Here is a 17,553-nt window from a genome sequence, read left to right as displayed (position 1 = left end):
TTTTTAATTGTTTCAACTGAAGAAAGAGCAGAAATATTAAAGAATCCTATTACATTAATAATAATTGCAACTTCATTCGGCATAAACTAAGACTGGATCCAAATGCTTAATGCTTAAGCATTGTGTTAATTTTTAACTGAAGAAAGATAAGAGCTTGTTTTCCCCACTAATGTTTTCATTATTATTACATTATTACTGTTGTAAAACTGCAGTAGCATGTTATGTTTATTTGATTGTAATGGTAGACACTAAATGAATCAGTAAGAGAAGCAAGAGGATATGGAGTTAGATCCAGAATTCTGTGGCCAAGTGGGTGACAGAAATGGCATTTTCTGAGTATTTCCAAAGGTTTCTCCTCAAGGGCAGCTGCATAATGAGATATGATGTGGCACAGAGAGCTTAAGAGAAAATGGTATTTCCTTATTCCTCTCTCAGGACAAATTTTTGGAATGACTTAACATCTATTAAAGACAGCTGTAATGCTAGGGTGTCAAACTTGTGTAATCATTGTGGTGTCCGTGACATATCATGGCTTTCCCCCCCTTTGCTAAACCAGGTGTGGGCCCGGCCAACACGTGACGCGTCCGGGCCACGGGCCCCGAGTTTTACAGCTCTGCTGTAATGGAACTCTGAATGTAAGCCATAAAATATAAGACAAGATTTGCATTAAGGACCAGCTATTTATTTCAGATTAAGACTACAAAAATCCTCTTTCTTTCATAGAAAAAAAATGCTTCCTAAACCGATTATAGAAAATTTAAACCATGTGTATACTTACACGCAGAAAAGAACAGTTTGAGGATAGACCAACAACAATAATCTGCAAGTTTCCTTAATTTCTGTAAAATGCCAATGTGATCCGCATATTTCATCCACTCTAAAACTTCAGAAGTTCTAATAATTCCCTATTTTAATTAAGGAAAATATCAGTATTATTTTAATTATCTTCATAATTATATTTAGTGTAATTAAATTTGAGCAAATTTCACAAATGTGTTCCTCAATAACCTTGTCTGTTACAGAAAACACAATTCACATTTAATATATTACATCTAAGAAAATATTTGTTAAACTACTGGTTCAGAAGATCATTAATATATTAGTTTACTGATTGTATCAATATAAGCAACATGTTAAAAATAATATAATACAACCTAAATTATAGTTGCTACCACACATACTGTAATACTAGCAAACCACAGAAATCAGCATGTGCTATGCAACCACTTTTGCAAGTCATGAATAGCAATATGTTTTGTAATATACTTTTCACTAGAATATGAAAGGAATTCCTTTATTAATACACCGCAGTAGACTTAGCAAAATCTTAAACAATACTTCCTGCACCAAGTATGGGTGGGCAACCTGCATTCCCCAAATCAGTTCCCTTCAAGACATAATTACCACACAACAGAGAGCTCATCCTGAGGGTGTCCACATCATTGCTGGGGATTTCAACAGAGCATGCCTAAAAACTGTGCTCCCCAAACTTTACCAACATGTTAAGTGCCCAACCAGGGGGAAAAAGCACACATGATCATGTGTATTCAAATATTAAGCATGCTTATAGAGCAAAACCTCTTCCCCACTTAGGACAATCAGACCATTTCACCCTGCTTTTACTATCAGCCTATACCCCCCCCTTAGGAAAAGAACAAAACCTAGCAGTCAAACTATTAGATGCTTGCCTGAAAATGCCCTCTCCCAGCTTCAGGACTGTTTTGCCCGCACAGATTGGAGCATCTTCAAACAACAGGACTTCAAGTTATACACAGAGAGTGTGCTTTTCTACATGAAGACCTGTGTAGAAAATGTCACTGTGGACAAACGCATACGGACCTTCCCAAACAGGAAACCCTGGATGACCAGCGAAGTCCAGACTCTGATCAGGACCCGTGACCTGGCTTTCAGAGCAGGTGACACCTCACAGTACAACACTGCCAGAGCTGAGCTGAGAAGGGGCATCAACCATGCTAAGGAGATGTATAGGAGGAAGATCGAGGGCTATTTTACTGAGAGTGACCCACGGCAAATGTGGAGGGGGATACAGGCCCTGACCAACTATAAAGGCCAGGGCCCAACAAACAGCGAGAGCAGTAGCACTCTGGCAGAGGAGCTAAACAGCTTTTTCGCACGCTTTGAGACCACCAAGAACCTGGACATACTGCCTCACGAGGACCACGACGCTGCACCTCTCTCTCTTCAGGTGCATGAGGTGAGAAAAATACTGAGAGCAATAAATCCCAGGAAAGCTGCTGGACCTGATGGCATTCCTGGTGCAGTAATTAAAGCGTGTGCTGACCAGTTGGCAGAAATACTTACAGAGCTGTTCAATATATCTTTAACACATGCCATCATCCCACAATGCCTGAAGGCTGCAACCATCATCCCCGTTCCCAAAAAAACAAATATAAACACTCTCAATGACTATAGGCCCATAGGCCCAACAAGCTCCATTATGAAGGTTTTTGAGTGGTTAGTTTCACAGCACATCAGAGACTGCCTCCCGCCCTCCTTCAATCAACATCAGTTTGCTTATAGAGCAAACCTATCTACAGAGGACGCTGTGGCCATCACACTTCATAGAGAGCTCAGTCATCTGGAGAACAGAGCTGTGTGAGGATGCTTTTTGTGGACTACAGCTCTGCGTTTAACACTATCATCCCAGATATACTAGTAACCTAACGGTATAATCTGCAGGTCCCCACCCCCACATACTCCTGGATTAAGAACTTGTTGACAGACCACAGTCTGTTAGACTTGGCCCCCACCTTTCTTCCACTATTACACTCAGTACTGGTTCCCCCCAGGGTTGTGTCTTGAGCCCCCTGCTATATGCCTTGTATACCTTTGACTGCTCACCTACCCACGCAACAAACACCATCATAAAGTTTGCAGACGACACGACCGTGATTGGTCTCATCTCCGAAGAGGATGAGATGGCATTTAGGGCAGAAGTAGAAAACCTGTTTATCTGGTGTTCACAGAACAATCTGTCACTGAATATCCATAAAACCAAAGAACTGATTATGGACTTCAGGAGACATGGACAGGACCACGCCCCACTCATCATCAACGGAGAATGAGTGGAAACTGTCCCTACGATCAGATTCCTTGGCATCCATATTTCAGCTGATATCTCCTGGTCCCCTAACACCAAGGCCATAGTGAAGAAGGCTCCGCAGCGGCTGCACTTCCTGCGGGTTCTCAGGAAGAACAATCTGGATAAGAAGCTGTTGCTGGCTTTCTATAAAGCCTCTGTGGAGAGCACTCTGACATATTGTCTGGGTGTGTGGTATGCAGGCTCCACAGCTGAGGACAGGAAAACTGTACAGAGGGCGATAAACACAGCTCAAAAGATCATTGGTTGTCCTCTGCCCTCCCTGGAAGACTTAGCCCGGTCCCGCTGCCAAAGCAGAATCAGGGCCATTATAGAAGACCCCTCACACCCTGGCAATTATCTTTTTGACCTGCTGCCGTCTGGATGGCGTTTTAGGTCAATAAAATCCCACACCACTAGACTAACAAATAGTTTCTTTCCCTGGGCCATCCGAACCGCAAATAAACATGAAGTCACTACCTCATTAAGATGTGAAAAGATGTGAAACCTCAATAGCCCATTCAGATGTATAATAAGATATTACAGTACAATCCATCCCTTGTGTATTATACTCGGCTAAGCGTTACAGTCAGTGTTGGATGTATATTTTGTGTATATTTGTAGATATTGTACTCTCAAACTGCAAATGGAGACGTGGGTACTCTATTTTTCTTATCTTCATTTTTAAGTGCTTTGGTTTTATTGTATTGCGAACAGTTGCTGGGGTGCATCCACAGTTTCGTTGTATTTGTACAATGACAATAAAATTCTTCCAATTCTAATTTTTCAATTACTTTATTTTATTTATATCCTGTCTTTATTATTTTTTACAATTAATTCAAGGCAGCAAATATATCCAAGACACCTTCCTCCTCCTCCTATCCTTACAAAACAACCCTGTGGGATGAGTTCAGATGAGAGAAAAGTGACTGGCCCCAAGTCATCCAGCTGGTTTTCTTAAACTGGTGCTCTCTTACTTTCTAGCCTGGTCTTAACCACTAGACCAAACTGGTTTTCTCTTTAACATCTGTGGCAAAGTAGTGAAACATGTAAGTTAATTTATATGACTATTTATATTAATTTATATATTTAATTTATATGACTATTAATGTAATCTTTTATATTGATTCATGTACAACTACAGCAAAAAGCATTGATTTATATGTAACTTTTAGCATAAGTATAAAATGTTAAAATAGCTGAAGCGAAGCACACAAAATAACAGTAAGACTTCAATGGGAAAAAAAAACTGGGTAAGGATATCAACCTGAGGAAGTGCTTCTGATTATTATGAACAAGTGATAAGAATGTCAAAAGAAAGCTGCAAGAAAACGATAATAAAGATACTGTTCTCACAACATGCCTGGTTTCTCAACAAAAATTCAATTTTGGATTTATGCAAGGCCTACTGAAATGAACAGAAAGTTCCTGGCCATTTATTGATAAGAAAACAGGAGCATGAAGTCTCTAAGAGATTGGCTCTTTGTAAGCGAAAGTGAAAGTCTGTTCACTATCGACCACAGTAAATGATCATACGTGAGTACAGCTTCTATGCCAGAGATATAGCGCAGCCTATAAATTAATAAGAACTGTTATGTGTTAAACCAGGGGTCCTCAACCACCGGGCCGCGGACCGGTCCCGGTCCGTGGAGCACTCTGTACCGGGCCGCAAAGAAGAAAAAAAATTTAAAAAATGGTGGCTTTCTTCGCCTTCGGTGAATGCTGCTGGGATCGGGGATCAAGGACACAAATGAAAGAAGGGGAGGGAGGAAGCAACCGAAGCCTGTCCTGCTCTCTGGCTCAGCAGCTTCGGTTTCCTCCCGCCTCGTTCCTCTCTCAGTCGCTCTCTTGCTGCTCCACCAGCCCAGGAAGAAACTGCTTCAAAAGAAGCCGGGGGTGGCTTTTCCTGTCGCCGCAGCTCCTCCGAAGCGCCCGTTTACCCCCACCCCGCCCGCCCGCCCGCACTTCAATTCAGTGCTCCGTTCTGCCTGCCTGCCTGTCTGGTTGTTTGGGAGCAGCTTCGGCTGAGAATAATAACTATTCGCCTCTTTTTATCAGCCGAAACTGCTCCGAAACGAAGGCAGGCAGGCAGGCAGGCAGAACGGAGCACTGTGGATTGAACCGCGCGTGGGCGGGCGGGGTGGGGGTAAACGGGCGCTTCGGAGGAGCTGCGGCGACAGGAAAAGCCACCCCCCCCGGCTTCTTTGAAGCAGTTTCTTCCTGGGCTGGTGGAGCAGCGAGAGAGCGACTGAGAGAGGAACAAGGCAGACACCTGAGGGAGGGAGGGAGACACCTGAGGGATGGGCTGAGGGAGGCAGGGCCGAGGCGCTCCCTGAACTTGGTGGTTTGCTGGCAGACGTTTTATTACCCGACTAGGTAACAACATCAGATGTTACCTAGTCAGGTAATGAAACGTCTGCAAGCAAACCACCAAACTCGGATTCTTCTCTCCTCCCCCCCCCCCGTCCTTGAAAAAGTGTTTGTGCTTGAAACTGGTCCCTGGTACAAAAAAGGTTGGGGACCACTGTGTTAAACTGTCTCTCTACAACAATTATACATATGCATTATAAGTGTACAAAAAAACTGTATTTCTGTCTATCAAATTCATTATGACAAATAAAGCATATGATTATTCTGGACTTTTAGATTTGAAATATGCATTTTAAATCATTATTAAGTCAGTGCTGTAAAAAGTCCCTTACTGGGAAGAAAAGAGACATAAAATTTTAACAAATCAGAGTTTATCTGAATAAATAATTCAAACCAAACTTACCTTCTCTAAATCAGTTTCAGTTGTCAATATTCCACTGATGAAAAGTTGATCATCCTGGAAGTAAGAGAAGAAAAGGCTTGTCAGCAACAGCAATCATGTTTTCTTTCTGATATAATGCCTGTTTATGTTACAGAGCAGGAATGCACAGTATTTAAGCTTGCAGAGCACATAGATAACTCCAGTGACACATGATTATTTTACATACCACAAACTCAGAAATACTAAAATACAACTCTCACTTTTATTTTTTTGATTCAATAATTTTTCAATCTTTTAATTTTTCAAAATAAAGTCATTGGAATATATTTTACAGACCTAAGAGTTTCAAATATGCAAAAGTCCAGAATAATCATATGATTTATCACTACAAAGTTAGAGCAATCACATGAAGTTTTTTTTAACTTCCACTGAACTTGGAAGTCCTAAGAAAGACAATGATAATTGATAATTCTCTGAAATACACTATTCTTTAAGAAATATGCAGCCACTTTTTATGCTATTCCTGTATTAATATAGATAAATGTAGCATTAACATTTTGGACACCTTAAAAAATTTAAAAAATTACTTACTGCAAATTTTTTTACTAGTTCAGTAATGTCTTCTAAAATCTCAATTTGACAGAGTTTCTCCATATTTAGCTCATCAAATTGGCAACTGTTAAATGTAGAAAAAAGATGTTAAAATCCATTATGCATTATTATTTATGAAATTCTATACCCCTGGAAATATATAATTTTCTTTTTAAAAAAGGACATTACAACGTATCTGATTTGTTCTATATTTGTATTTGTCTGAAACCACAGGATTTCCTCATTCATTCAATAAGCCCAAAGCTGCAATCAATCAATGGAGGCAATCCTCAGCATACCTGCTATGACAGAATTGCATTCTGGGACTTAATGCATAATATCTTTAGGATTAGTGCTTCAAGCCACTGAAGTTGGTTTCTTACACAATTACTCGTCAATGTCACTCTGAATAACTTGCTCCAATATATTTCTTGTCACTTTATTTCATAATCTGTTAACTGTTTTTCATAAGATGTATAAAACATATATAGGTTTTCTATGTTCAAACTTTTAAAAATACAATGGACAGAATGCAAATAAATATTTGTTTACCTGGGATCAAGGCATTTCTTACTGGGATCACAATGAGGTACAAATAAAAGTGGTCTAAATGTGCAAATTTTAATTATGTCACAGTATTTCTGCAGTTGAAAAACAGGTTTGCTGCACCACATTTTGCAGATATCACCTATGGCATAAAATTGGGGGAAACGGGGCGGGGGGGGGGGGGCAGAGAAAGACAAAATCAAAAACGAAGTTCTAGTAATCCTCCAAACCCAAGGATCTAACCAGTGGGTGTCAAATATTTTGCTAACTTGTCTTTGTACAACAAGATAACAAGGACTATTAAACAAAACCCAGATAAGAAAACAAGAGAACAAAAAAGGCATTATCAGTTTAAGTACCTGGTTCATGTTTCTTTGGAGAATATTCATGAACTGTTCCACGCATCTAGAAATAACGACATGTTATAAGTACCATTGTAAAAGTGTGAAGCAAAATGAAAAAAGCCCTGAGTTAAACAGTAGTGTTAATTTAAAAGTGGTTGTTGAATGTTCTTCAACCAATACCAAAACAAATATAAAATTGTTCTCTCTTTGCAAACCATCCCCATACCCACTTGGGTATCAAGGCAGACTAACAAATGATCAGCATGCTGAAAAGCTGGTTCAACATTGCATAAACCAGCTAATCTTTTTATTCTTTTCTGGAGAAAGTTTTTTTAAAAATGATATTCCTCCTAGAAACAGGAAAAATAAACTTCTTGTCCAAAACAACTTTTGGTAAACACTAATAAGAAAATGCTAATATACAAAACACTTTCTGAAGTATGCTATACTGCCCAGTGCTGGTCTTCCAATTAACTCATAATGAAGCTTGCTTAGGTTTGCATCAAGACAAGTTCAGTTATATGCTGCCACTGGCTGAGAAAGCATTACCAATAGGCTAGTGTTCAAAATATACTTAAAATCCTGGTTGTATAATTCACATCTGTGATGCCAAACTTTTATCAGAATATCCGTGCAGAGATTCAAATAAAACACATAACTGAAATACACTATATAACAATAGTACTTATTACTTATTTACAGCTTCACAGCGTTTTACAGCTCTCTCTAAGCGATTTAGAGTCAGCATATTGTCCCCAACAATCTGGGTCCTTATTTTACTGACTTCTGAAGGATAGATGACTGAGTTAACCTTGAACTGATGAGACTCGAATTGCAAAACTGCTGACAGTCAGCTGTCAGCAAAATTAGCCTGCAATATTGCAATCTAATCACTGTGCCACCACGCCTCTTAACAGAAATTTCAACCAATAATACATGCACACAGATGTTATTTTTCATTAAGTACTTACCAATTCACAGCATGGCCTGATGTAAGGACTATAAAGTGAGATGTACCTGATCTCTTCAAAAGTAGGATTTTCCATACTGCATGACCTTTAAAATGTAACAAGTCATTTAGAAAAATTGATTTAACAAAAATGCTAATTATCCATAAACGTTTTAGTGAATTTTTGTCAAAAGAAAAATAATTTGTTGCAAAACAAAATTGAAAACATGGTTTTAATAACTTATACAATAAATAAAATTAAAATAATTTAAGTACAACAATTCTAGATTATCAGACATTTATCCAAATCTGTACTTTCCTCGCACCAGTATATGACATACAAAAAATCCTATTGGTTAGGTAGTTGTAAAAATTGACAATTTTATGAAGGGAAATGAAGGGAAGAATCATCCTGCTAGATCAGGAGAAGGACCATTTTATTCCAGTGTTTTGCTTCTCACAGTGACCAGATGCTATGTAGTACTTGGGTGCAAGAAACAATTACATTCTCTTTTCTCTGCAATTGATATTTGGAAACTTGCTTCCTTCAACCTAAAAATAACAGTGAATTTGCAAGCATTTGAAATGTATATTGTCTATGAATATATTCAATATGCTTTTAAAGTGATACAAATAAACAGCCATCAGTACATTTTGTGGTGATAAATTTAACAAATTAAATCTGTACAAAGAATTGCAATCTTTTATCTTTTCCTAATCTTTTTCCAAACAGTACTGTTGAATGACTCCTAATCCTAATGCCCCAAGGATTTTTTTTCCCTTTAGACTTTCTCCTTGCTTTGTGTATTCTCAATTGTCTTCTCTCAATCACACGTTTCTAACCTGCAGACTTACACACATTCTCCTATGGAAGCAGTTTGAGCCTTTTTTTCAATTGTAATGTCAACAACTATACACAGTATTTCAAATGCAGACATACTGCATATTTGTGAAATAACACTATAAGGTCAATGCTTTCACTTTCAATTTCATTTGCCATTTCACTTGATTAGCTAGGTTTGAAAGCTATTTCCAGTGTTTTTCAAAATCACGTTCCCAAAAATATCCTGAAAAAATTGGTACAATTTTTACCTTTGGCCATTGCTTACCCATAAATTGATTTCATCTATGAGCAAGTTAAAAAGCACTAGTCGTTACACACAACCTTGCTGGATTCCTCTTACCGAATGCCTCTTATTCCTTGAATCATAATTGGGGCCACTGAGAACACTATCAGGTCATCGAAGGGAAGCTGGGAGCTCAAAAAGGCAGCTTACTTGGTTCCTGGTCCAGGAGGAATCCTTTGGCGGTTGCTACAGATAAATAATATCAGCGGAGAATAATGTCAGAGGGGAGAACAGAAGTGGCTGCCCTTAAAAAATACGGAGCCTTCCCACGTCTTAGATGAGCTGCATCACAGCATTCATCAGTACAGGAGTTTGCAACAACTGCAGTCCAACGCATTAGGAAAACCCCAGGCTGCCCACAGCGATTGCGAGCCAGAATTTGTACACCAAATAAGCAGATAAGGAAACACTTTTTAATGTACTGCCTGGAGACGGGTCGCGGGCGAAGGGAGCCTCCCGAGATTCGTGGCCCAGGAGCTCAGTCGCGGAGAAGGCTGAACCACCGCGAAGTTTAATCAATGCACGGAGATTTTCTCTCACCGGGGCGACGGGCGAGCTTCTTCTCCACACCGTCTCGCTTCTTTCCCCCGAAAGGAACAATCACCGCCTCACCACGTCACCACCATCCAACACGCTTCCGACTTACTCTGCTTCCTCATTGGTCACTCACTGCATAGACCTTTGCTTTCAAAATGGGACGATAAACCTTGCGCTTTCCGGCTGCGAACGTCATTTCCGGTGCGCTGCAGCTTCCGCCATAGAGAAAAAGCGGCTTTTTTTTTTTTTTAATAGAAAGGTGTATGTGGACCACAGGACTGGTCGTCTTGTAGTCCGCATACAGGAGATGTTATTTTTAACATCATCGAATGGCATGCGAAAAGTTTTCTAAATCGGATTTCTCCAGTTCAAACCCTTCCATATATCTTCTTTGGACAGTTTTGGTATGAACGGTGGACCTACGCTGCTTTTGTAATTCTTATATTAATGGTGATGCAGTGATAATTTTCCTTTTTCTATTATATAAATGGCTTTATTTAAACATATGGCAATACGGAACTGTTTTAATAAAGAACTGAATACAATACATTTTGGACACTTTCCATTATGTTATCATTGATTAGCCCGTTATGATTATTGCAATAGTAGCATTGATAGTGGAGACCACAGTAGAAAAATGCAGAAGAGCGAGGTTAGCTAGCAAAGTACTGGAGCAGTTTAGTAGCTGTATCAGTTGTTTCCAGTTGCTGTCATTTTGGGCATGAAACATTGGCAGGGACGGGAACAGTTGCAAGATGGCTTTTAGAAGCATGTAAGTTTAACAAATCTGGTTAAATATTAATGCTTTTGAACTAGGGAGTGAATTTTAAATTCTGCTACATTATGTATAAGGAAGTGTGTTAAGTCTATAAGAATAATTTTGAAGACCCCTATATATAATTTCAAGTTTTTCAGAAAATAAAAAATTTCAAAATAGCAGTGTGAGACTTCCCCCATAGGGTTTATTTCTTGTAAATTAATATAAAAAAATACCATTTGACCGTAGTTCTCTAGTATCTCTCTCCAACTTGATGCCTTGCAGATTTTTTGGAGGTATGACTCAGCCTTCCATTCTTCCGAGGAACCAGATTGTTGAGGACAAGATGGTGACATTTGTAAACAGCTCAGAGAATGCTATAAAGCAGTGTGGAGCGGTATATAAGTCTAAGTGCTACTGCTATTAAAGCAGAGAGTGTCTTTCTCTTTGCACCTCTGTGAGGAAATCATCCATAATTTGAAAGATTCAAATAATATAACTGGGGGATTTTGGAAAAGTTTAACACAGTAACAAATCTTTTGTGAGATTCTCTATGAAATCTTTATTCTAATCTTTATTGTATAACTATCATGACATTTATAGCTGATTTGTTTTTGTTTTTTTAAAAAGATTTTTAGAATTTAGAATATGCAGAAATCTTAAACAGGAACAATTTTCTCTTCACTCACAGTCACAGTTCTCTTGCTATTGGATATGATTTAAGATTAAAGGTAAGCTTTGAATAAAAAGATAGAAAGTCCTTTTGCTGCTGGCTAGTCACCTCAGTAAGAGCAGTTTATTGCAGTGTATCATGTGTGACCTTATTTGCTGTAAAAAAACCTCTTCGAATTCCGACCATTATTTAAAATTCAAGAAATAACTGAGAGATTGAAACTGTAGCTGACAGGAAAAAAAACATTAGAGATGACTGATCTATTGGATATTGAAAATAGTAAATTACTTATGATTATCTATTATAAATTATTTGAATTTGCAGCCAGTTGTCTTGCATCTAGCTAGATGTTAAGCTAATTTCCAAATGTCTGACGGAGTGTTCTTTGAAATTTGAAATGTGTATATCCTAAGTAGAATATTAAAAGGGGATTAGTATCCATGTATTTTTTGAATACCATAATTTCATTTCTTTGGCCACATAGAAGTTTTATTTTCAAGTACTTTGAAAATTGAAATTATTGATAACCATAGTTAGGTTAACATAAACTAATTGTTTCCCCTTTTTCCTTTTCTTTTAAAAAAATAAAGGCATCAGTATGGTTGAAAATTCACCAGCCCCATTGCCTGAAAGAGCTATATATGGTTTTGTTCTTTACTTGGGCTCTCAATTTGCCTTTAGTAAGTAAACCATTTAAACCCAATACTTTGAATGTTGTGATACAATAGATTTCATATTACATCACAAGCAAGATAGTAATATGTATGTTGGCTGTTGCAAATTGTTGTCTTTTCAACATTGCCTCTGCTGCAATTGAAATGTTTGTAAAGGTTCAGCGAGTTAGTGCAATGTTGCATGTGATACCCATACTGAAAGTAAGAGTCATAGCCCTGAAGGTGTTCCACATGAGAGTAAATTATGTTGAATTAATTGCTTCTAATTAAAGATAGACAAAATCTCAATGGTCAAATGGCATGTTAGATGGCTGACAGAATATCATGTGTGTGTGTTTATTTAAAAGACCTTGGTTACAGATAGTCCATGATTTAACATCTATTCATTCAGCAACTGTTCAGTTACCACAGCCCTGAATTAAGAGATTTACACCCAGTCCTTGAAGTTCAAGATACTGTAACTCCGCTGTGGTCACATGATAAACATTTGAGCCCATTTTACAGCAATGCCTTGATGATGATCTTTTGGCCATCTGCCTACCTGGAGCTGCACCCACTTTACCGTGCGGCACTACTATACCAGCTCAGGCCTTGTTTCACATCGATACAGCTGGGGCTTCTCTCTTGCCATACACAGGGTCTTTTTTCACATGCTAGGCATATTTCATGAAAGCCTCTGGGCGGGTCATAAATAGAGATGTGTGGGCATGACATAAGAGAAATCCTGGCTAAAGTCTTGGCTGCACAGGCCAAGAAAAGGCAGCATGAAAGAAGGTCCTGGCAATGTGGTAGTGGTGCAATAGATAGGCTAGCAGCCAAAAGGGCAGAGATTTGGGGAGGAGATAACAGATGGTGGGAGTCCAAGTGGATGTACAGGAGGCAGTCCCAAACCTTGCTGAGGCTTGGGGTTGGGATATCCACAATATTCAGAGAAATTAAAGAACTATATCTTTTAACGATAATACTGACATATATATTGCCATCAAAATTAACCACTACCATTTTAAAACTTTTAATGTATCCTGTGCCTCCCCATAAGCAATATACTAGAGGGAGTGTAGCAATATTGACCTCATCCCTTTCCTAAGAAGTCTGTAGGGGGCGTGCATAAGCGCACCAACGTGCCTGCCGTGCCTGTCCTATTTCTTTTATTATTTTATTTTGCTTATATGTATCCATGTATTCATAACTATGTTTTTACTTATACCTATTATCTTGTAAGCAATTGACAAAAATAAAATAAATAAATAAAAATATTTCAAAATCAGAAAGCCCTGAAGTGATAAAATTACACACGTTCCTCATATACAGTTCTAGGCAAAAATGTAGGCATACCTGGTCAAATTGCATGTTTTCATTTATACCTAAATGAATAGAAGCTGATTCCAAAATTGACTCAGCCTTTATCTTGTAGAAAGTTAGGCTACATTCTTTCTGAAAAGTTGGATGCGTACATGCATATATATTATTTATCTTCATGCAATTGTAGCTATGAACACTCACAGCTATTTTCTAATCCATATCCATACAAAATAACCACAAATGAGCCAGAAATGCTGACTCCCTATATCAGAGATAAAATTAAATCAGCTCTTTTATTAAGAAATCTTATTTTAATTTACTTTATTTAATTTAATTTAATTTACTGAGAAATCGCTAACTTACCCTCAAACCAATTATGAATATGATTATTAAAATGATTCTTACATTATATGCTTGCCTTCTTTGTGGAAATAATATAATTCACCACTATATTTAATTTTTTGCTTTTTTTCTGTGTGCTGTATCTATATGGATATATGTAGTTCTGTATATTGTGTGGTCCTACATACCTGAATCCTGGCTGTTCTCGTTGGGCTTAACATACTGGCCTCAAAAGTAAGTTCTTAATAACACTTTCATTAAAGGTTTTCCTATTGAATCTACTGAATGATTTTATAAATGCTATGTATATTTTAACAATGCAGGTAATCCTCAACAGTTCATTTAGTGACCGTTTGAAGTTACAATGGCACTGCAAAAAAGTGACTTATGACTATTTTTACACTTATGACATTGCACCATCCTCTGGTCATGTGATCAAAATTCAGACACTTGGCAACTGATTCATATTTATGACAGTTGCAATATCCTGGGGTGATGTGATCACCTTTTGTGACCTTCTGAGTTAATGGTAAAGCCAAATTCACTTAACAACTTCAACAAGAAAGGTCATAAAATGGGGCAAAACTCAACTATCTCATTTAGCAACAGAAATTTAGGGCCCAAATATGGGCGTAAGTCAAGGATACCTGTATAACCTTGTATAAGAATCATCTCTGCTGATTCAGAAGAGTCATCCATTTAATTTACCATAATATTTCCAGTTGAATTGTAAAGGTACTTTTCCCACTCCCAGTCCCCCTCTTCATTATGTATGTGACTTCTGATTCAGGACTTATGTGAAAATTGAGAGCATATGTAATGTTGAATGTGGCTTTTAAGTATGAGTAAAATTATGAAACTAAAAACCAAACAACCAGGACTGTGACCCTGAAAAGAAGAACAGATAACAAAAACCAGACTGTTATCTTGTCTATGATATAAAAAATAGCAGCATATGGTCACAAATAAATGCCATGGTATTGGTATTTAAAATGAGATTGGTATGGAGTCCTCAGTATTCTCTGAGCTTGGTTGTTCACTTGCAGATGTGTTATTACATGACTAGGTAATAACCATGCACACGGAGAACCAGGGACTTCACTGTTCAACCCTGAGCTGAATATATTTTCTTCTATCCCTGATCCCTTACTGATCACAGTAAGATCACCCCTTAAGTTTTATCTGAAATATTCCAGTTCTAGAAATCATAATATGATTTACATTATTTTCTTAATCATTTATGTGTAACAACCCAAAGATATATAATCTGTAACCTTGTGTTTAGGGGCTCTTTTGCAGTCCTTTGGTGAAAAGAAGGGGAACCTCTTTCCATTCAAAGTGTACTACTAACACAGTTCTAACTAAACTTTCTACATTCTCAGAATTTTGAATTAAAGAGCCCGATGATTTTAGACTTTCTTTCCAAGCAAACTGTTCCATTCCATTATCATGTTGCTAATTCTCTTCTTTTTCTACTATGCTATGATATGTTGATAGTTGTTTTATTGCGATTTGTCATATATACGAAGCACTATTTCAAGTATTGTTTCTACTTCCTAGATTCTGGGCTACTGCATTGCCTGTGTATCTTTTAGTTGCTGTGGGAATAGGCTATGTACTCCTCTTTGGTATTAACATGATCAGTACAGCTCCATTGAATTCTACAGACACTATAACAGGTAAGCACGAAAACTACAAAAATATACCTAGAACTGTTTGTAATGTACTCTTAACACTTTATTGTGAGATGAGCACGCTAATCTCTCAAGTATGTGGGTTTTCTGCTTTATGTTGCATTGTTTGCATCATTATGTTTTAGATCAGAGAGCCAGTTTGATCTAGTGGTTAATGCATCAGATTAGAAAGCAAAAGACCATGAATTTCAGTCCCACCTTAGCTATGTAAGCCAGCTGGGTGACTGGGCCAGTTATTCTCTCTCAGCCAAACTCAGCTCCCAGGGTTGTTGTTGTGGGGAAAATAGGAGGATGAAGATGTGTTAGATATGTTTGCTGTCCCAGCGTATTTGTAAAAATAATAAAAGTGAGATATAGAATAAATGAATGAATGAATAAATGAATGGCTTTTCATAATAAAGTTTCCAAAGTTATAATGTATTGATTGTAATGGCAAATACAGATACTGTGAAGGTTATAAATGCAGGCACTGGTCACAAATTTACCTTTTCATCACCACTGTAGCTGCAAATGGTTGGTGCCAGAGATAATAATAATTTCTTGCATTTTCAATACATTTCATCTCATCAAACAAAAAATGAATTTGTGACTTTTAAAAATCTTTTACAGATCACTATGCAAAAAATCAAAAGCAGAAAATACCACAAGAAGAAGCAATTCCTGCATTAAGAGATATTCCTATCAATGAAGTAAACAAAATGTTTTTTCATAGTAGGAAAGAGAATTAGTCTAGAGGCTCATGTAAGAAAGTATTTAAAATTTGTTCTCATGAAACACGATATAGAAATATTGATAATAGGGTGCCAAAACACTTGACTTCAGACAGCTTGGATAGATTAGCCATAAAATAAGACTGTAATAGTTAAATGGTGGAGCCTCTTAGGGCATTGTATTTCCACAACTTTTGATTCATTCATCCTTAGTCCAGATTGCTTTTTTCTTATACATTGCAGATACAGTTTTTCATTTGTTCTCTCCTATAGCTGATACTGTATTCTAAATTATTTGAGGACGGTAGTTTCCACGTGAAGTTCTATTGACAAATCCTGCTATGTATTTTCTATGTCAATATAGTATATTCACATGACAGTGAATTTAGTCACTTCTCAGTAGTGTTCTGTTTTGTATATTAGCTAGACTTTGTATTATTTAAGGATACATTCCAAGAACTGATACATAAAACTACCAAATGTGGTGGCTGTTTCTTTTAACAAGGTACACCATGTAAAATTAAGATCATGTTTATTATAAAGCAGCTTAGATAAGTGCATAATAGAAAAGTTATGCTGGATTAAGCCCAGAATCATTACCCTTAGATGTTTAGATGTGATTTTTCTTCCATGTGCATAGAAAAATTAGCTAAAGTAAGCAAAGTTCAGATTTTTAAAGTTATAGATACTGAATGTATTCCAATGTGAAAGTAATACTATAAATAATTCCAATTGAAATGCAGACCTCAGTCTTGAATGTAATTGCTTCATAACTAGTCATATTTATATGCATACATATTAAGAACCCTTTAACAATTAAAGACATTTTCTTTACTCGCTGTATACATTTATTTTGAGTTTTATTCTTCAATCATGGTTAAAATAAATTTTGGAGATGTCACAAGAATATACTGCAGTGAATTAATATATATACTTTCATCAAAAAAGCTTGGAACACTTATTCTTATTTTAGTTTACTTTGTATGTTGGTATATAAATAATAGACAGCATAATTCTTTTTACAATTCTGTGTGGGTCTACACAGATGAATTCTATTCCTAAGTAAATGGTTATAGAATTACAAGCTTATCAAGTAAGAGAACATAAAAGAGATGAGAGAAAAACTGGAGTTATGATTCCCCACCTAAAGTTGACTGGAAAAGCAGGTCATTTAGCTACAAAGGAGCAAACGTACTTAGAATGTAATATTTAAACTAGTTTTTCTATCCTAAACATGTAGACTAGAATCAGAGTTGGAAGGTACCTTTGAGGTTTTCTCGTCCAGTCCTCTGCAGAATCCAACAGACCATTTGGCAGGTAATCACTCAGTCTTTGTTTGAAGAATCTTTTTAAAAAAAGGAAAACTCACTTTTTCATGTGGCAGACTGTTCCACTGATTGAATTCGATCACAAACCTCTTAATATTTTTCCCGAACCTCCTTTGTTGTACTTTTA

At 37.2% G+C, this 17,553-nt stretch overlaps 2 protein-coding genes across 9 annotated transcripts in view; one reads left to right on the top strand and one right to left on the bottom strand.

Moving 5' to 3' along the window:
* The window catches only part of TTC3 (tetratricopeptide repeat domain 3), an 85,517-nt gene extending 75,496 nt beyond the window's left edge, over positions 1–10,021 (bottom strand). Inside the window, exons 1-8 of one of the 4 annotated variants that reach the window (XM_087966755.1) lie at positions 9,950–10,021; positions 9,467–9,595; positions 8,305–8,389; positions 7,349–7,394; positions 6,996–7,131; positions 6,444–6,528; positions 5,874–5,927; positions 779–905 (exon numbers count right to left, since the gene is read on the bottom strand). In XM_087966755.1, the coding sequence (XP_087822881.1) occupies positions 779–905; positions 5,874–5,927; positions 6,444–6,528; positions 6,996–7,131; positions 7,349–7,394; positions 8,305–8,389; positions 9,467–9,492 (559 nt within the window). In that variant the 5' untranslated portion in view covers positions 9,493–9,595; positions 9,950–10,021. Of the gene's footprint in view, positions 1–778; positions 906–5,873; positions 5,928–6,443; positions 6,529–6,995; positions 7,132–7,348; positions 7,395–8,304; positions 8,390–9,391; positions 9,411–9,466; positions 9,620–9,949 lie in introns of those variants that run through there. The other 3 variants (XM_087966757.1, XM_087966758.1, XM_087966756.1) reach the window with 3 other exon arrangements.
* A 145-nt stretch (positions 10,022–10,166) lies between these two features.
* Positions 10,167–16,941, top strand: PIGP (phosphatidylinositol glycan anchor biosynthesis class P). 5 transcript variants are annotated; one of them, XM_087966765.1, is made up of 6 exons: positions 10,167–10,350; positions 11,395–11,434; positions 11,967–12,056; positions 13,856–13,928; positions 15,255–15,373; positions 15,998–16,941. In XM_087966765.1, the coding sequence occupies exons 3-6, from the start codon at positions 11,975–11,977 to the stop codon at positions 16,114–16,116; spliced, it is 393 nt and encodes a 130-aa protein (XP_087822891.1). In that variant the 5' UTR covers positions 10,167–10,350; positions 11,395–11,434; positions 11,967–11,974; the 3' UTR covers positions 16,117–16,941. The 5 variants fall into 5 exon arrangements, with proteins under 5 accessions (XP_087822891.1, XP_087822889.1, XP_087822890.1 ...); XM_087966763.1 differs by having other exon boundaries at positions 11,334–11,434; XM_087966764.1 differs by having other exon boundaries at positions 10,167–10,396.
* The last annotated feature ends 612 nt before the right edge of the window (positions 16,942–17,553 follow it).

This window comes from Notechis scutatus, chromosome 5 (genome assembly GCF_049901735.1).
Source record: "Notechis scutatus isolate UNSWTSFEM ecotype Mainland chromosome 5, rNotScu1.2, whole genome shotgun sequence".
NCBI classification, from domain to species: domain Eukaryota; kingdom Metazoa; phylum Chordata; class Lepidosauria; order Squamata; family Elapidae; genus Notechis; species Notechis scutatus.
Note: the sequence above shows the minus strand (reverse complement) of the source record. Positions and strands in the feature narration are given on the sequence as shown.

What these genes read in the sequence shown, in the direction of transcription:
- PIGP (XM_026664227.2), top strand. Translation starts at nt 11,975, where the DNA reads ATGGTTGAAAATTCACCAGCCCCATTGCCTGAAAGAGCTATATATGGT. An exon ending in GGGCTCTCAATTTGCCTTTA is followed by an intron (nt 12,057 to 13,855) that starts GTAAGTAAACCA and finishes GGATATATGTAG; the next exon opens with TTCTGTATATTGTGTGGTCC. An exon ending in TTCTACAGACACTATAACAG is followed by an intron (nt 15,374 to 15,997) that starts GTAAGCACGAAA and finishes AATCTTTTACAG; the next exon opens with ATCACTATGCAAAAAATCAA.